Source organism: Paroedura picta, chromosome 13 (assembly GCF_049243985.1).
Source record: "Paroedura picta isolate Pp20150507F chromosome 13, Ppicta_v3.0, whole genome shotgun sequence".
In the NCBI taxonomy this organism is placed as follows: Eukaryota; Metazoa; Chordata; class Lepidosauria; order Squamata; family Gekkonidae; genus Paroedura; species Paroedura picta.
The window spans coordinates 4,699,376-4,719,102 of NC_135381.1; the positions used below are offsets into that span (position 1 = coordinate 4,699,376).

At 49.8% G+C, this 19,727-nt stretch overlaps 3 protein-coding genes across 5 annotated transcripts in view; 2 read left to right on the forward strand and 1 right to left on the reverse strand.

Moving 5' to 3' along the window:
* SLC15A4 (solute carrier family 15 member 4) overlaps positions 1-5,369 on the reverse strand; it is a 31,774-nt gene extending 26,405 nt beyond the window's left edge. The window contains exon 1 of the mRNA XM_077307605.1: positions 4,109-5,369. Within this exon, the coding sequence (XP_077163720.1) occupies positions 4,109-4,687 (579 nt within the window). The 5' untranslated portion in view covers positions 4,688-5,369. The remainder of the gene's footprint in view (positions 1-4,108) is intronic.
* Positions 1-19,727, forward strand: part of LOC143823215 (uncharacterized) — a 575,613-nt gene that overhangs the window by 327,723 nt on the left and 228,163 nt on the right. The window lies entirely within an intron of this gene.
* GLT1D1 (glycosyltransferase 1 domain containing 1) overlaps positions 8,739-19,727 on the forward strand; it is a 34,513-nt gene continuing 23,524 nt past the window's right edge. For all 3 annotated transcript variants that reach the window (XM_077307606.1, XM_077307607.1, XM_077307608.1), the window contains exons 1-6: positions 8,739-8,876; positions 11,929-12,077; positions 13,603-13,708; positions 15,737-15,788; positions 18,090-18,126; positions 19,024-19,080. In XM_077307606.1, coding sequence (XP_077163721.1) covers positions 8,809-8,876; positions 11,929-12,077; positions 13,603-13,708; positions 15,737-15,788; positions 18,090-18,126; positions 19,024-19,080 — 469 coding nt within the window. In that variant the 5' untranslated portion in view covers positions 8,739-8,808. The remainder of the gene's footprint in view (positions 8,877-11,928; positions 12,078-13,602; positions 13,709-15,736; positions 15,789-18,089; positions 18,127-19,023; positions 19,081-19,727) is intronic.

Genomic DNA, 19,727 nt, shown 5'->3' on the forward strand with positions numbered 1-19,727 from the left:
GCCATTTTCTCCAGGGGAACTATCGATTGCAATCCCAAAACAGCTCCTGGCACCACTAGGAGGTTACAACAAACAAACAAAAAACGGGGTACGGAGCAAACGGAAAACACCAGGGGGAAAAAAAGGCTGTTTAACAGTAGCTCTAAAACAACAGTAAATAACACCTCTGAAAGTGCAAAATATAGCCAATTAGAAAGCATCACAAAGACAGTCGTCGGTAATCACCCTCCATTGCTGCCAGTTTGTGTATAATAATGCAACAAGTGCAATGCAAAAAAATAGTTCAGACGGAAGTCCAACAGGCTAGCTCATCCGAAGTCCAAATGAGGATCTGGTCGTTCCCCATGTTGCAAGGTGGCTTCTATATTACTCCCAACAGGAGTAATAAAAGATTATTAAGTTAGTAAGTTCCTCAATAAGTTCCTCAAGTGCATAAATAACAAATTGACTCAGAAGAATTCTCCAAAAAGTGAACTGAGTTAGTACATCAAATGGTGCTTTTCCGGGCTACGCGGAGCTTGAAAAAGTCCCATTTGATCGAATGAATTCGTTGGAACTGGTTTAACATCCCCTCTGCTGTCGGGAGGGACGGGCATTGCTGCCGGCTCAGTGGTCCCGTGCCCAGATGCTTCCCACCCCCCTTCTTTGCTTCCTCCCACAGTCCTGATTGTTGCTGCAGCTTTCCACAGAACTGCTTTCAAGGAAGTCCCCGGAACGACTGACAGGAAGAGTTTCTACTTAAAAACAAAACAAAAAAACAGAACACGAATATTTTAAAAACCCTTTTCATTTTCCTTATCTGTGTCACTGCTTTCATCACTGACTTTCTCTGGGGTATTACCCTCAGCGCAGAAAAGAAAATCCCCGTTTTCTCCCCAGATTCCTGCCAATTCAGCAAAAATACAGGGCACATTCCCTTTTACGGGGAGAAGCGGCATACATCATTTTTCCTTGGAAGAGAGAAATAGTTTTACTATCTCCCACCCCATCAACACCATCTTGAAACGTCCTAGAGAAAAAGAAGATATAGATAGATTTTTCAGGAGAGTATATTTTCAAATCTGGACAACGCTGTTACCGGCTTCTTTTTTTTCACTACGAGCCAAGAATGCAAAGGTAACAGCTGGTCTTCCTAATTTGTAAAATTACCTTTTAACTCACACCTTCTGCAAGGAGTTTAGAGCGACAGACACAGCCATAGAATCATAAAACTGGAAGGCACCAAGCGGGTCATCTTGTCCAACCCTCTGCTCACCTGTCTTCCCCTCCCTCGGTTTATTGTCACAACGACCCTGCGAGGCAGGTGAGGCTGAGAGAAACAATACAAGTTCTAACCAAGGACCACCCTGCTTAGCTCCCAAGAGCTAGGTGAGGGCAGACTAGAAGGGCCAACCACCGAATCCAGAAAGGCTGGATGGGAAAGGGGAGGGTTACCAAATCCAGGTCGGGATACTCCTGGAGGTCTGGGAAAGATAGGGACCCCAGTGGAGTACCAGACTAAAAAATTCACCTTCCAAAGCAGCCATTTTCTCCAGGAGAACTGATCTGAGTAGTTTGGAGATGAGCTGAATTTCTGGGGGATGCCCCAGTCTCACCTGGTGGCTGGCCTCTCTAGCAGTAACATACTCCCTGCATGAAAATTTCCCCTGCCGTTATTTGGGGGTTCAGCAGTTCCCCCTTCCGCACCACCCTTTACTCCCTCAGCCACCTAAAGAAGGATCCATCTGACCTAAGAGGTCCATTCCAGCATTTCAGAAGATCACCTGATAAGGCAACTCCCCCCACACAGGAAACCACAAGACCGAAAAAACGAGTCTCTATGAATATCGAAAAACCCGAAGAAGGCTGGGCTCTCCGTTCCCCCTGTAAATAATTTGCAGAGAGGTCAACAAACACCTTCTGGATTTGTGTTTCACTCCGCCGGTAATCACCTGTCTCCTTAAAAAACAGCCCCTCTTTAAGTTCCCATCCGCCATCTCAAGGTTCTCGTTAAATTGCTCTTTGGCATTATTTATCTCGGTTGCCTTCCGAGCCCATTTTTGGAGAGAGACGGCTTTGGAAAGCACATCCTTCCAGGAGGTTTACTACGCCTAATTGGCTCACGGTCGGGATCGAGGGCATGGGCCCAGTATCCACGCTGGAGAAATAAACAGTTTGTGAAGAGGGAGAATCAATGTTTTATAGCCAAGTGAGGGGGGGTGGGTGGGATATAATAATAATAAGAGTTGGTTTTTACACTCTGCTTTTCATGACCCAAAGAAGTCTCAGAGTGGGTGACGATAGACTGAAATGATCCGTACTGAAAACCAGTGTAAATATACCCTGCTTTTCATGGCCCGAAGGAGTCTCAAAGTGGCTTACAGTCGCCTTCCCTTCCTCTCCCCACAGCAGACATCCTATGTGGTAGGTGAGGCCAAGAGAGCTCTGACAGGACTGCTCTTTGAGAACAGCTCTAACAGGACTGCGACTAGCCCAAGGCCAACAAGCTGACAGCATTCAGAGGTGGTTTGCCATTGCCTGGAGTTAGCAAGGAAGATCTACCTGGTGTACTCAGCAGTCAGTTGTCACTGTGACCCTCTTTATTTCCCCCTAGAGTTTTTTTTGGAGGGGGGAGGGGTTAGGGAAGTTTTACTGCCATGTTGTTCTGTTTTTAGCATTATTTTTGCTGTACGTTTTAATGAGGTTTTATTGGGGTTTTACTGGACATTTGTAACCCGCCACGAGCCGGTTCCGGGAGTGGAGGGCAATAATAAATTTAATTATTCTTGTTCCAAAGACCACTGCCCGAAGACCACTGCCCGACACCTTCCATGCGCAGTTCCTTGTTGCTGCATGGTCCATCAAAGGCGGCACTCAGACCTCCTAATTCTGACCCCCCCCCCCAGAATCCCACCAATATGCTCTGGACCTGTTTGTATTGTTGCACTGTTGTATTGTCTATATTGTTTATACTGTTACATTGTTATATGGTTGCAACCATTAGTTATTATTGTAAAGTTATTCACATGTGTATAGACTGTTTTATGTATTGTTGTTTGTTCTTATGTAAACCGCCCTGAGCCTCCGGGGAGGGCGGTATATAAATATAATAAATAAATATAAATAAATAAATAAAGGCCGCGAAAGCCAAGGCGAATCCAATTTGGAAGCGCATGCAAACAGGGAATAAACAGCAAAGGCTGGCGCGTGAGATGGAACAGGCATGGTGCCACCACAGACAAGGTGCCACCATCATCTCAGAGAACCGCCTTCTCTCTGAAGGTCACAAAAGGGAAAGCAAGAGCATCAACTGTCCTGAAACTCTGTCCAGCGGAATAGGACAGTAGAACGGCTTGCAGCCAGATACAGGGTGTTTCTACACGCACAAAACAACACACGTTCAATGCACTTTTGCAGCTGGATTTTGTTGCATGAAACGGCAACCTCGGCTTGCAAATGATGGCGGAAGCAGATGGAAGCTGCGTTATTTAGCATGTGCGGAAGCAACTTCATTCCTTGGCATCTCTACGAAGGGTCAGGTGGTAGGTGATGAGGAAGACACCTACAGAGACAATTACTATAAGCATTGGCAGGGGTTCATGGGAATTGTAGTCCATGGACCTCTGGAGAGCTACAGTTTGGCCACCCATGCCTTAGGGCAGGGGTAGTCAACCTGTGGTCCTCCAGATGTCCATGGACTACAATTCCCATCAGCCCCTGCCAGCGTTTGCTGGCATGGGCTCATGGGAATTGTAGTCCATGGACATCTGGAGGACCACAGGTTGACTGCCCCTGCCTTAGGGTATCTGGACAATACAACAAGGGTTTCCCGAAGGGGTGGGAGTTAATTTTTAATATATTTTTAAAATGTGTTAAACATTTATTGGGCAACATGACCATATATAGCGAATTCTGGCAGGGGCTCATGGGAATTGTAGTCTGGAGGGTCGCAGTTTGACTACCCCTGGCTTTGAGCTTTGGGGAAGGGCAATATACAAAAGCAATGAATAAATAAATCAACATTCGTCCTGATGCACCAATTTTCTATTCCTGAGCCCCCTCCCCTCCCCCTGTACATTCTGCAGGTGAGCGGACCAACATTTTCACGTGAACATTTCTATGAATTTACCTGATCAGCTCCGAAGGGCGTGATGTTGGCCTTGACGGATCCCACGCCGATCCCCACGAGGACCAGGCCGATGAAGGCGGTGATGGCACAGTAGTAGGAGGACCCCTGCAGGCGGCATGGCCAACCCGTGGCGTTGAGGGGCGAGGTGCAGTTCTCGACGGGCGAGAGGGAGACGTCGCCGCACAGCCACCGCATAGTGGTGGGGATGGCGATACAAGGGAAGGCCAGCATGCCCAGCAGGTAGAGGACCATGCTGGCCAAGATGGTGGGGAACTTCCCAAGCAAGGCATCGGCCAGCCAGCCCCCAAAAGGAGACACAAGGTAAGTGACCCCCATGAAGAGCAGCAGGGCCTGGCTGGCTTGAGTGCCTTCCCAGTTGTAGGGCGGCCCGTTGAGGAAGAGCACCAGGTTGGAGGTGACGCCATAGAAAGCCGCCCGCTCCAGGAGTTCGGTTAACAGCACAGCAGCGCAGGCCAAGCGCCGGCCCCGGAAGACGCTGGGGGCACCGCTGGCTGGGGAACGGGCACCGCCGGGGGTGCCGTTCCCCAGAAGGGGGCTGCGTTCGCTTGGCTCTTCCATGGCGTGGCGGATTCAGAAAGTTCACTCAACTGGTTCACTCAACTGCCCCTTTGATAGTTCCAACCTGCTGTTTATCTTGACCAAGTCCAGTTTGCAGGGCCAAATCTTTGCAATTTTCCAGTCTGCCGATCTCTCCACTGTCTTTCAGCCAGCCCCCCTAACCTATTGATTCTCCAATTCTACCCAACCCCAGCTTAAGCTCACCTCTAGATCTTGGGTTTGAGTCCAGCTCCACCCCTTGTGCTCAAAACAAGCCAACCCACCGATTCTCCTAGCCACTTCAAATTCCAGTCCAACGCAACCCCAATCTTAAACCCAACCCCCAGTACTAGCAACGACTACACCCACCCCCAAATTAAGCTAACCCCCTTGGCACAGCTGCCAAAGGAACAGAAGGGGCTGGTCCCCCTTCCCCCTGAATCTTAACTACCCCCGATGCCCACGGGCCACATCGCTGTCTCAGCCTACTTGGCCACCCCACCCGGGATTCGAACCTGCGATTCCCACCGAGGGACGCCGCCACGCAAAATCTTCCCTTCCCACCCCCTCCGCTTCCAGCCCCTGCACCAGCCTCGGCCGTTCCAGCTCCGCGGCCCCCTCCCTCCGCGGCGGCGACCTGGCGAAGTTCTCCTCGCGCCGACTTGGAATGCTCAGGGCCTCCGAGGGCCCGCCTCCCCCGGACGCGGCCCGCTGATTGGCTGCGGCGCGCCGTCGCTCGGGCCGCGAGGCTCTTCCCGGTTCAGCTGTCACGTGGTCGAGCTGCCAGACAAGAGGAGGGCGGGCAGGTGCGCGCGCCCAAGCAGTGCTCCCTTTAATCCTTTACTTTTCTTGCAGTGCAAAGCAATGCAATGCAAGGGAAAGGCTGCATGCCTTTTCAGGGCCGGTTGTGTTTGCAGAGGGCCGAGCGCCGCCCTGCAAGTCAGATGTCGCAATCTGGTTTGGGGAACCGGGTTCCTTGGAGGAGAGGGTGTGAGTCACGTTGCAGTAAACATGAATGGGAAGAGCCCTGGATAAAAGCCCTTGGCTGGCCTGACCTGCTTGCCAGTTTTGTTGTTGCTGTTTTTGTTGGCCCCCGTTGCATTTTTGTTTGAAAGCTTGTGACTTCCTATTTTGCTTTTGTGTTTGTTTCCCCCCCCCCCCCCGTTTTGCAGTAATAATATTTATTCATCTCTCCTGCCCTTCCTGGTAGCTCAGGGCGGGTTGCCATATGATGAAATAATCCATACTAAAAAACAGTATGAATATTATTAAGTGTTTAAAACATCTATTGAAGAAGGAGAGTCGGCTTTTATACCTGGCTTTACACTACCCAGAGGAATCTCCGAGCGCCTTCCTTTCCCCACAACAGGCAGCCTGTGAGGTAGGTGGGGAGAAGAGAGCTCTGAGAGAACTGATTCGTCAGAACACCACTATCAGAGCTGTGACAAGCCCAGTTCATTGCATGGTACAATTGATTGATTTTAAGCTTTTATGGTTTTAAGAGTTTAAAAATATGTTAGATTTAGTCTGAATTATGGATAAATTATATTTTATTGTGGCTGCTTTATGACTTCTTTTGGAAACCGCCCTGGGCTGGCACACTGTAAGGGGCGAGCTATAAATCAAATAATAAAATAAATAATAAACTCCAGTTTCATGTTAAAATGAACTTTTGGCAAACATAGCTTGCCAAACACTTTAGATTTCATTCTCCCTTGCAATCCTTAATTCTCTCTGTCCGTGATTCTGACAAGTTGGGATGACTTGGGACATCTGCTGGGAACACCAGTAAACAAATATCTTACGGCAGGGATAGTCAACCTGTGGTCCTCCAGATGTTCATGGACTACAATTCTGGCAGGGGGCTCATGGGAATTGTAGGCCATGAACATCTGGAGGACCACAGGTTGACTACCCCTGTCTTATGGGACTCCAATCTAATCCAATCAAACTGAGTTTGATTCACCACTCCTCTTCATGCAGCCAGCTGGGTGACCCTGGGTCAGTCCCAGTTCTCTCAGAGCTCTCTCAGCCCCTCACAGGGCATCTCTTGTGGGGAAAGGAAGGGAAGGATTCTCAAGAGAGACTTCAATCATATTTGACTATTCCCTGCCTCGGCATAGCATCCCGGGACTTCCTCAGTAGTCTCCGTCCAAAGACCAGCTAGGATGAGTCCTGCTGAGCCTTCAAGATGAGATTGAGCTAGTCTGCGCTAGGAAGGTCCCATGGAGAACCGCGGCTGAGTTTTAAAATAGGTGGAAAATGCCATTGGGTTTGCAAGGTGGGAGATGCTTGGTGGTGGTCAGCCTTTGCCTCCCCTGTATAGTGACCCTGCTATTCTTTGGTGGGCTCCCACGACCCTGCTTAACTTTCAACATCTGATGGGATCAGGTTAGTCTGAGCCATCCAGGTCAGGGCTAAAGCTATTTGTCCTTTGATAGATAATATAATGCAGATAGGCATTTGTGGATCCTCCAAGAGCTCCAGTATTAAAATGTTCTGTTTATTGCCAATGTCATGGCTCCGTACAGGTTCATACTGGAGAAAAACATTGCCTTGTCCTTTCCAAGCCTAGAGTTTGCATGCTGAAGGGCCAGGGGTACCCATTATTCCAGGTCAGGACAGCCTCTCGGCCTCCACTTTGCCATCTTCAGTAATGGGTATAATCATACTGGCCAGCCTTATAGGGATGTCGTAAAGATTACTATAATAATATATATATGAGAGGTGCTTTAAACACTATATGGGGGAAAGCTCTCAAGTGAAACAGGAAAGAGGGCTCACCTTTTGGTTTTGCCCTTTCTCAGGGATATCCCAAGAAGCAAGAATCCTGAAACTGGAAGCAATTGTGTCTAAGTGGTCAGGTGGACTGTCCTTGATTTATTCAGAAAAGTTGGTTTATATGTCCTTTTCACTACCTAAAGTCTCCAAGGAGCTCCGTCACCTTCCATTCCTCCCCCCACAACAGCCACCCTGTAAGTTAGGTGAGGCTGAGAGAGCCCTGAAAGAACTGCTCTTTGACAGCAACTCTAATAGGACTGTAACTAGCACAGAGTCACCCAGCTGGCTGCATGCGGAGAGATGAGGCAATCAAACCCAGTTCTTCAGGACAGAGGCCACTGCTCTTATCCATGACACCGTGCTGACTCTCACCAAGGGGATTCATATTGACATATCATGTCTCTAAATTCTGGAGAGCTGTCATGTTAGGGACATTTCGAAACCCAGCCTGTTCACAGATTGTCCCATTGAAGCCGAGGGTTCTACAAGAACAACATTTCAACTCCAGTTCTGCGCTTGATAGTTAATTTTATAATTTAATAACTATAAAAACAGGCTGCCCCTGTTTTTCTCTGTCCCTGAACAGCCCGTGAGCTGTAATAAAGACTAACTATCTCCCCAGTCCCTGGAACTGATAACATCATTCCAAAACTGAATTTCTCTCCACCCTGTTCTCAATTTCCCCCCCCTTAAGTCTGAGCCAATTTATGGCCACTTCTAGAGCTTTCAAGGCCAGAGACATTTCAAAGGTTTGCCACTGGTTCAAATGGTTCTGCAAAGAATTGTAATTTCTCCTGGCATTTTTGAAACACGTGGGACCCAGGAGGTCCCTTCCAACTCTATGATTCTACATAGGAAAAAGCGTCACCTGCCCCCTCTCCTTAATAAATCTGCAAGAACACACTCATATAAAGGTAGCAAAGAGAGGAAGAAATTAAAGACCACACTTGTGGTCATATTCAGCATCCACCCAAATATTGTAGAGCACCGTGACATACAGAAATCACACACATGTTCAACAGTTACTCAATGCAAAATACAGTATAATATTACTGCCAAAAAGGTAAATTCAATTCTCAGACAAGAGAAGAAATGTGAGGTTATAAAACAAGCTCACCTTGAAAAAGAAAAGATACATTCCCGGGAAGGATGTAGGAACGAGGGTTTCCAGGTACTGTTTTCCGGGAACTATTTTTAAAGGGACGGCGACCATAGAGCTGCATGGGAGGGGAGAGAAGTGAGCCTTTACCTCGGTCGCCTAGAGAGTCCACGCTCGTTTCCGGTCTCGACGCTGAGGGAATGAAGCCGGCAGGGAACTCACCGGAAGTCGGGCAGAGAGGGAGCCCCAGCGTGCTTGGAGTATGCGGCTGCTGCTGCTGGCGCCTCTGCGTGCCGGGACGGGGAACGCCACGACTGCAAGGAGGATCCAGTAAGTGTCTCCCGGGCCAGGCAGGCAGGCACTCGTCAGGTCGAGCTCTTTTTCTCCAGGCAGAAATTTGGCTTCAGCTTCCCTGCCCTCCTAGTCCTTTATTGATTGGCATTGTTTGTAGTCCGCTTTGGGCTTGTAGAACCAGCCAGGAATCCAAAAATTTAATGGAGGCGAAGCGTAATTCGCCAAGACGCTTCCATGCTTGAGAGGACGGGAAGGGGGCAGGAGGGCCAGGTCTCAGCTAACAGCAATTGATTATATATGCACTTGTCATTCATTCTATTTGTATACTGCTGCTCCCAGCAAGCTGGCTCAGGGCGGTTCACATCATATAAAACATTCCATAAAATGACCACATATTAAGCCATTCCCAACACACAATAAAATCCCCATAAAATCATATCCCTTACAAAACCCTACAACAACAATTAAAACAACAATACAGTTGGTGTTTAAACAATTAACAATTAATGTGGGTGTCCTGACAGTTAGAGTGGTTTCTCAGTGGAACAGGCTTCCTCGGGAAGTGGTGGGTTTTCCATCTTTTGGAGATTTTTAAGCAGAGGCTGGAGAGCCATCCGACGGAGAGGCTGATTCTGTGAAGGCTCAACGAGGTGGCAGGTTGCAGTGGATGAGCGAGAGGGTTGTGAGTGTCCTGCATAGTGCAGCGGGTTGGACTAGATGACCCATGAGGTCCCGTCCAACTCTAGGATTCTATGATTCTTTACTGTATGCATAATGTTCCCTGTGCAGTTCAATCTCATGCGAATACAAACAAATCCAAATTGCTGTTTTTTTTCCTATTTATCTATTCAATTTATCTCTGGGCTTGGTTGCTCATTTTCATGATGCTGTATATAAGTGTCCTCTTACACTTTGCCTGTAAGTATGAACTGATTGCTTCCATTCCACGGCATTGTATCTGAGGAAGTGGGCATACGCATGCCTTGAATAAAACTTGGTTGGCCTTAAATTTCTTCTGGGACTCTGAGCAGCCGCTGCAGTAGGACTGGGGTTGTAGAAGTCAAAAAACAGAAGCAAAGCACCATTCTTATCGCAGCGCATCCAAAGGTGCAGAGTTGCACGGCAGGATCCGGCTGACGGCAAACGGCAAATATGCAGGCCTTGATAATTTATCCGAGTGACTTTGGGAATCATTAGCGGGCCTCTGTTGCCCATGTAGAAAAGCCCTTGTGAATAATTCAGTTTTGCCTCGTTTGCATAACAAAGTTGGAATCCGATGGCAGTTTTAAGAGCTACCGAGTTTTATTCAGGGGGTAAGCTTTCATGTGCATGCACACCTCTTTAGAGGCCAAACTTTTTCAGAACAAACTTGGAGTCCAGATGCACCTTTAAAGACCCATAAAGCTGGGGTAGTCAACCTGTGGGTCCTCCAGATGTCCATGGACTACAATTCCCATGAGCCCCTGCCAGCAAACGCTGGCAGGGGCTCATGGGAATTGTAGTCCATGGACATCTGGAGGACCACGGGTTGACTACCCCTGCCATAAAGCTTTATTCAAAGATGTAAGCTTCCGTGTGCATGCTCACTAACTGGGCATAGCCAGGAGAGTGGGAGGGCAAGAGTGTGAACAATGCAGCTCCTATACAATGTATAAACATTGAACTCCTGGGACACCTTTGGGTTTTTGTCCAGCAGGCTCCCGTTTTCCTTTTCTTCATTTTATTTTGTTACACTTCTATACCGCCCTCCCTTGCGGCTCAAGGCAGTTTGCAGTCAAAGTTTGCAGCTCTCCGTTCCTTGTGATGCTGGCACATTTCAGAGACTGCCGTTTTAGACTTATTACATTTAACGTAACCAATGCAGGGAATGTAGCCGCCGTTTTGAACTTAACCTGCTGGACACGACCGCCTAACGATTTACCGTCGCCAACTGTGTAACGTCTCACCGTTAGCGACTCCGCTGTACGTGCTGCTCTCGTTCCATGCGTGGCGGGGCCAGGATTCGACCTGTGATCGTATCTGTTGGCCGTTGCTGGGAGTTGGGAGGGGGCTTCCCCGTTGGTGTCGCTGGGCTGACCTCAACCAAAGGCATGGCAGAAGAGCCAAGAAGAATTGTCAGAAGGATTTGGTGGCACGGCCCCCTCCTCCCCATGCAGGGAGACGTGTGGTTCAGTCTTCCTAGAAAGGGATCCTATTTTCCTTCGGCCTTGCTAATGATTGACAGCAGCAGCTTTCACCCCTCTTGGATCATTTTTCCATTCCAGTCTTGCACCGTGGGGTCCAAAGTCTGTGGTGGAAAAACTGCACTCATGTGTTTGTTAATACACACACACACACACACACACACACACAAACACACAAACACATACAAGGTCTTAAAAATCCACAACATCCGTTGTGGATTCTGACATCTGTTGCGTGGCATTAGAAGAAGAGATGGTTTTTATACCCTGATTTTCAGTCCCCGAAGGAGTCTCCAAGCGGCTTACAATGGCCTTCCCTTCCTCTCCCCACAACAGATGCCCTGTGAGGGTGGTGAGCCTGAGAGAGCTCTGAGAGCACTGCTCTGGGAGAACAGCTCTATGAGAATTGTGACTGGCCCAAGATCACCCAGCCAGCTGCATGGGGAGGAGGAGTGGGGAATCAAAGCCTACACTACTGCTGGCTCTCAAGAGGCAGAGGCCACCCAGAAATGTCAGGGAGTGAGGCTGTTTGTCACTCTGGTGCCTCTTCGACATTTCAGGCAGATGTTCTGTTTAACCTGAGGCCTTCTGATTGGCACAACCAGTCAAAAGGCCTTTTGGGTAAATGCCCACCTGGTCTCACCAATTTTCTAGAAGTGATTGGCCTAACCAGCTGATTGGCCTAACCATCAAGTGTCTTTTTAAGCAAGAAAGAAGGGTTTAGGGCGGGGGTGGCCAATCCATGGCTCTCTAGGTGCCCAAGGAATTCAAGTCCTGGGACATCCGGAGGGCCACAGTTTGGCCAATCCTAGTTTAGGGCAAGCTCTGTGAACCAGCCATTCATTTCCAGCAGATGATGATTTTCGCCCTCTGTCTCCCCATCCCGTTTGCTTTGGCGACCACAGAGATCATCTCGAAGCCGCTGGTCATGCGTGTACCATCCGGGATACTTCAGACTACGCGTCCCCGCTGGTGGTGGCAGATCTCATCTCTACGGCAAACTTCGAGGCTGCTCTCGGGATCCATGTTTATAAAGCAGGCAGGCTTCTGCAAGGTATGGCTGTTGGATTTTCACAGTCTTTCCTGGGGGGAGGGGGGCTGTTTAAAGGGAAAAAAACACAGTTTTGCATTATGATCTTTGCAAGGGCCTGTTTGTACCCTCCGGGGTGTTTGCCACTGTCCTATGTGTTCTCCCCAAGGAAACTAGATAAATACATGAAGCAGAAGTCCATTCATGGCTATTAGGCACCAGGCAGAGAGGGGGAACTATCTGCGGCAGGGATGCCCTATATTCTTGGTGCCTGGAAGACGGAAGAAAAAAAAAGCTTTCCTCCCCCAATTTTAGCTCCTCAGCTGCAGAGAGACAGGCAAGAATTGTCTCCCCTGGACGGCGGAAACAGAGGGCCAACTTCTCTCCTTGCCCCTCTTGCAGCCCGGGCAAAGCAGCAACCCAGCTGTTGCTCTCCCACGTCGTCGTAACGCAGCTCTAATGAGACCCCGAACCCGCTAGCCGTCACACGGGGAATCCCGTCCCGCAAATCCTACGGATGCTGCGGGAGCCAATGCAGGAAGAGATTCTCTCTGGCCTCCACCCCCGGCCCACACGGGGACCTTCTGCCCCCTCCAGCATGCCTCGTTGTTCCGAAGCTTACCTGATGCGTTTTAACGGCCTAATGCCTTCAGGATTTTCGAAGCAGCTCTGTGGCTCATTAGCAGCCGTGGTGTTGCTATTTGTTAGCTTAATGAGGTGGAAAACTGTCCACTTAATTGTTTTCTTCCCCCCCTCCCCCACCTGCTCCTCTGATGCTGTAAAAGGGCTAAGAGTAATGCTCACCGTCTTGCTAGCAAGATCAGTCGGGAGAGGCAGCTGCCGGTGGGTAGCTGCCATTTGTGCAAGGGGCAGCAGCGCAGGTAAGCGAACTGCTCTTCTCTCTGTAAACAGGCCAGCCCGGCACTGCTGAACTAGTTTGACGAGAAACCAGAGCCCTGGATCTTGAGAATCGAGTTCTTGGCAGCTTCTCTGCCCTGGACTTCCTGGGCTTTGGGAGACAGCTTGGTGTAGTGGTTAAGAGCGCTGGCCTCTCATCTGGAGAACTGGGTTTGATTCCCCATCACTCCTCCACATGAAGCCAGCTGGGTGACCTTGGGCTGGCTCCAGTTCTCTCAGAGCTCTCTCAGCCTCGCCTACCTCAAACGCTGTCTGTTGTGCGAAGAGGAAGAGAAGGCGATTGGAAGCCGCTTTGAGATACAGGAGGGTGACCTTTGGCCAGTCCCAGTTCTTTCGGAGTGTTTTGGTCCTCCTTTGTATATGATAGGCTTGGACCCAGGTAAGGGAGGGAAAACTGTATTAAAGCCTTCTGAAGAATCATAGAGTTGGAAGGGATCTCCTGGGTCATCTAGTCCAATCCCTTGCACTATGCAGGACACTCACAACCCAAGACTTGTGTGTCGGGAGATTTGTGCTTAACAGAGCAAGCCATGACCTTGGTCACCTTCCCAGAACCTCCCTGTTGGGATTGGGGGCTCTTCTATTCTTGCTGTGCAGATCTTCAGCTTAACCTTTGCATCTCTCCGGCTAGGGAGCCGCATCCCTTTCGGCATCATCTTTGGCGGGACCGATATCAACGAAGACGCCAAGTGTGAAGAGAAATCCCGGGTGATGGGGGCCATCTTGGAGGAAGCCAGGTAGAGGACCTGCTCTTAGCTAATCCTTCTTCGGTTTCTGTGGGGCAGAGTTTTAAAACCTGCCTTGGAGAGAAGATCCCACACGTTACTTGTCCGTGCGGTGCTGGATTTGACCAGCTGGACTAGATGGACCCCTGGTCTGATCCAGCAGGGCTCTTCTGGTGTTCTTATGAAGGCCTCAGCCTTTATGCCCTGTTGTTGGCCCTTCACAGGAACTGGTTGACCACTGTGTGAGGCAGGATGCTGGACTCGATGGACCACTGGGCTGATCCAGGAGGTCCTTTCTTATAAAGGCCTAAGCCACCATGCCCCGTTGTTGGCCCTTCTTTATCCCCACAGTACCACCTGTGGCCTGTTGGGTGGCTATAGGAGAACTTTCCTCTTCCCTGTTTCACCAGTGGAAAACTGGCTGAATGCAACCCACAGGGTCCCCCCTCCCCGCCCTGCTAGCCTTTCTTTCCCACTTGGCTTACGGTTGGTTTGTGTAGCATGTCAACAGTTCAGGGAGGCGAAACAGGAAGTCTTCCTTTGAATTTCCACGGGATGCTCACACTCCTCATCAGCCGCCCTCGAGAGCAAAAATTGATTCCCCGTCCCTCCATCCCTCCCTGATGGCTCTGATTGCTGGGTGCGCACCGAAAAGGCCATCAGAATCACCCATCTCTTTAACCTGTGTGATGCTGCGCCTCGTTCCGCCGAACAAAACGAGGAACCGCGTCGTGCTCGATCACGGAGTGTGTCCTTTTATTGTATTTGTAAAAAAAAACCCAAGCTCTTCTCCAGCGGGGGATTATGCTCCTTCGGGGTACGTTTTCAATTTGACTTGTTCTTCGCCAGGGCCGGGAGCTGCGGTTTCTCCCCGCCCGGTAATGTGATAGATTGGAAATATAATTGTGCAATAAGAAACGGGAACAGCTGGGGCTTGGGGGACGCCAGCCTCTGCTCAGATTTTGATAACCTGAAATTTGCCAGCCAGGTCATCCCTGCAGAACAGATTGTGATAGTTTTCTCTTGTTAAGAGACCTGCAGCTGTACGAGGAGGAGGTTATTTCAGATAATTCTGGGTGCTTCAGCCTGTCTGACTCTTGTCGCTCCTGGCCACGCGTAGATTTTCCCTTCTCCATTTTTCCTTTCCCATCTGATTCCCCCCTTAATTCCTGCCCCCTCCTCCGGTTTCCTTTCTCAACCCCTTCGACTCTGACCCTCCCTGTCCAAGAACCTTTGCCCTGCTCTTCTCTGGCCCCTCCCTGAAATATAAGGACTTCCCCTGATGGGCGATGCGAGTTCAAATCCCCTCTCTGCCCTGGGCCCATCAAATGCGCTCAGCCCAACTTACCTCCAGGGTTGTTGTGGGGATAAAGCGGAGGAGAGGAGAACAGTAAGTTGCCTTGGGCTCCCGGTGGGGAGAAAGGGTGGGGATGAAGCCCACTCAACCTGTAGGTTATAATCGGAGCAGGTCAGCCGATGGCCACCAGAGGGTGATGTGACTTCTCGGCTTCTCTGTTAATTCCCAGCACGGAGGAGGAGGAGAAGAAGAGTTGGTTTTTATACTCCGCTTTTCTCTCCCTGAAGGAGTCTCAAAGCGGTTTCCAATTGCCTTCCCTTCCTCTCCCCGCAACAGGCACCCCGTGAGGGGCTGCGAGAACTCTGAGAGAAACTGCTCTGTGAGAACAGCACTATTAGGACTGTGACAGGACCAAGGTCACCCAGCTGGCTGCATGTGGAGGAGCCGGGGATCCAACCCGGCTCATCAGATTGGAAGCCATTGCTCTTAACCATGATACCAAGCTGTGTAAAACAGGAAAATCTCTTTCTAAACTGCATTGAAGGCCCATTATCTGACATATGCAGAATGTAAACATTAGTGCCCAAAACTTCATTGCTGTGTCACGACCCTGGTGTGAGGTCCCCCCGTCCCCCAATAATAGCCATGTCCGATCTTGCTTGGCTTCTGAGAACTGATGAGGTCAGGCTACCCTGGGCTGTGCAGGTCTATTTTAAAACTACCTTTTGCTTTAATCCCTGCAGATTTGCTGTCTCGTTCACGGAAGCCATGAAGGAAGCCGCTGCTACAGCCTGGGTACGTCAAGATGGTATTTACGAAGGCAGTCCTAAATTATTTATTTTATATTTATATTTATATATCACCCTCCCCTGAGGTTCATTAATTAAGAGCAAGGGAAGACTGGGGGGTATACCCAGGGGAAGGGTCTCTGTCTGACCCCTACAGATTTCAGGTACCCCTAACCATGACCTCAGGTAGTGTGTGTGGGTGTGTGGGGGGGGGGTTCATATTTATCCAGGGCCCATTCTGCACACATAGGAATATGCACTTTCAATGTGCTTTGGCAGTTGGATTTTCCTGTGCGGAGCAGGATAATCTAGTTCTAAAGTGCATTGAAAGTGCATTATCTATTGTGTGCAGACTAAGCCCTGGTCTTCTTCACTTGCCCCTTCTTGCATGAGTACCGAGGGTCTCCTAAGAGTCTGAGCAATAATTTAGCCAGTGGGGTGCCTTCGTCCTTTGAGTAGTAAAACACAGAAATACACACTTCTTAAAAAAAAAAGTGCCCAGGTTTGATTCCACCCTCCTCCACTTGAAGCCGGCTGGGTGATCTTGGATCAGTCACAGCTCTCTCACTGAGCCCCACCTGCCTCACAGGGTGACTGTTGTGGGGAGAGGAAAGGAAGGCGACTGTAAGCCGCTTTGAGCCACACGAGGCCTTTTGGGGGACTCTGTTCTCTCAGAGCTCGCTCAGCCTCACCTACCTCACAGGCTGTCTACCTGAAGGAGTCTCAAAGTGGCTTACAATCCCCTGCCCTTTGTCTCCCCACAGCAGACACCCAGTAAGGGAGGTGGGGCTGGGAGAGCTCTGAGAGAACTGCTACTAGCCCAAGGTCGCCGAACTGGCTGCATGTTGGAGGAGCGGGGAATTGAACCGAGACACAGCGCTAACTTAAGAAAGGATTTGGTTGTGAGAGCTCAGGAGAAAGGAGTTTTCCTTCCCATGTAAACACAACATTTGATCACAATCTTAGATGGGGCTTTGACTTATTTTGACTCCATTCTGTGGACAAGTGCTCTCGTCTTTTACGAATTCGGTGTGGTTTGTTTATGGCCTTCAAAGCAGATTCCGCCTTCTTTGACAGCAAGATTTTAAAAACTTTCTCTCCTCCCCCCTTTTGTGTGGCAACCGCCATTTTTCACAATCTGAGAACGCATCCTTGTAGCGTGTGCTCATAGACGTAATCTCAGGGCTGCGTTTTCTCTCTCTCCACTTGCTAATTGAGGGTTTGGAAACGGCACCCGCGTGCCGGAATTTAAAAAGCACGCTTTGATCCAACCTGGTAATTCTGTCAAATTGCAAAATTGGTTGGTAGATGTCATAAATATCGATTAAAGCTAATTTTGAGTAATCGGCTACGGCGCTGCTTTTTGACCTTGCAAAAAAAACGGACCTTTTGTAGAACAGATGGAATCCATCAGGGATGTAGCTGGTTTTGCTCTCGAATACTTCTGGTTATCTGGAAGCAAGGACGGTCCTTCTGGAAGATTCTGTTCTTATGGAATCCTAGCATTGGAAGGGACCTGCAGGGTCATCTAGTCCAACCCCCTGCAGAATCTCGTCTAAGCTGCTGGGAAATTTACCAGGGTGGCTTGGTGATGCAGCCCGCGTTGGAAGTAAGAAAATTACAGATTGCCCATTTAACCCAAATATCCAGGAATCCGAGGCAGATAAGGTGGCCCAATCAGTTCAAACTGCGGCCCTCCAGATGTCCATGGACTACAATTCCCATGAGCCCCTGCCAGCAAATGCTGGCAGGGGCTCATGGGAATTGCAGCCCATGGACATCTGGAGGGCCGCAGTTTGATTATTACTGAGTTAAAGGGTAACTCGCAAGCTTTTCATCTATCACCAATTTCTCCCAGGGGCTCCAGGTGGGCTATGGAGAAGGACAGGAGCAGACTTTAATGCAAGGTCACCAACAGAAAAAAAGCTGTCTGTTTCCTTGCTACAGGGTCTGGCTCTCTTTTCCCTACCTGAAGGAATCTCAAAGCAGCTTACAGTCGCCTTCCCTTCCTCTCCCCACCACAGACACCCTGGGAGGTCAGTGGGGCTTAGTGAGCTCTGAGAGAAACTGCTCCGTGAGAACAGCACTGCCAGGACTGTGACTAGCCCAGCTCACCAGATTAGCAGCCTGCACAAGGCACATAGCACAGAGCTCTGGTTGAGTCAGATGATTGTGGGGCAGAGTGGTCCAGGGAGCTCAGAGCAGTGAGTCAAACTGCATGGTTCTGGGAGGGGTATGGGGACTCTGAAGGGCTTTCCCCGCATCAGGCAATTGAATCTGCTTTCCTTTCATTCCCCTTTCCTTGAAGCCGCACATCAGGAGCAAAATACATGTCCAAAGCCAAGGTAAGCGCTTTAAAGCTTCCCTTTTCTGTTCTAGTGAGACCGAGTGATCCTTTTCTCCCCTGCGGGTGCTGCGCTGATTACCGCTTTATGTAGCTTAGAACTTTAGGTCGGGACCCAAGGTGGGTGGGGACTTCCTTTCAGATGGGTTGGGAGGTCAGCGGGGAAGAGGAGGAGGGCTTCGTGTCCTTCGGGGCAGGGGTAGTCAACCTGTGGTCCTCCAGATGTCCATGGACTACAATTCCCATGAGCCCCTGCCAGCATTTGCTGGCAGGGGCTCATGGGAATTGTAGTCCATGGACATCTGGAGGACCACAGGCTTTGGCAGTCTCTGAAACGCATCCTAACCAGGACTGACCCTATTTAGCTTTTGAGATCTGCTGGGATCGGGCGAGCTTAGGGCCTACCGGGTCAGGCCAAGCGTACACGAGTCACAGCAAAATAAATGTCAGTCCTTAAGGTGGGCGTTCACTTGGTTGGGCAGGTTTCCTGGCCTGGTCTGAAATAAACAGGCCCAGTGGTACAAGCTGGAATTCAGCTCCCTTCAGCTTGGTGAAGACCGTCGCAAAATCTGCCTCACCCGAGTCCCCTAAGAGCTTCCTAGATTTGACGGTGTGGTGGGTGAAGCAGCTAGGCCCCTGGACTTCGTTCAGGTGGTCCCGAGTTCAAATTCTTGCTGGGACCTACTGCTGGGTGGTCTTGGGCCCGGATGAAGAGAAAGGGTGTGGTACCACATGCCGCATCCCCGGGTCTTTGGAGGAGAACGAGATAAAAACTGTTCAGAAATCGAATTAGCGCTTGCGTGTTGAACCAGACATTAAACGATGGCAGCGACTGAGCTGAGGTTGATTATCAAATACCCAGATGTGAAAATGTAACGCCTGACCGTTTCTTTTCTAGGGATTGTGACTGCCCACAACGCGTCTTTTAACTGGAAGGAATTTCTGCAGAGCGCAGGTAAAACCAAAGCAAAAAACAGGCCTTTTTGTACCATTCGTCTGAAGCTGCAGGCAAATCCTGAGTCTTTGGCTCCAAGGCTCATCGGTCAAGCAAGAAACGCTTTTGAATAGACCTGGCTTTCTCATCCAGGGTTTCGTGAAACCCTGGGGTTTCTTGACGGCCCTGGAAGAGTTTCCTGAATAGGTGAGAGTTAATTAGTTTTCTGTATATCTTTTAAATTTCTTAAACATTTACAGGGTAAGATGACCCCCAAAATGGCCAGTGATGGGCCTGGAGGGAGGTGGGAAGGGGAGGGGCCCTGAGTGGGTGTGTCCACAGCTCACCTTCCCAACCATATTCTGCATGATTGTGCCTCTTCTGCGGTTCCAGTTCCTCTGGAGGGCCAACAACAGGTCTGAAAGGCCAGGACCTTCATAGGAACATCAGAAGAGCCCTGCTGGATCAGACCAGTGGTCCATCTAGTCCAGCATCCTGTCTCACAGTAGCCCAAACATTCAACAACAGCACAGAGGCCAAGTCCCTCCCCTGGGGATGCCTCCTGACCCTGAGGTTTGAAGGTTGACTGTCTCTGAACATGGAGGTTCCCTCTGGTCACCCCAGCTCAAAGTCCCTGAGGGACCGTTCCTAACCTGGATCTACCCATT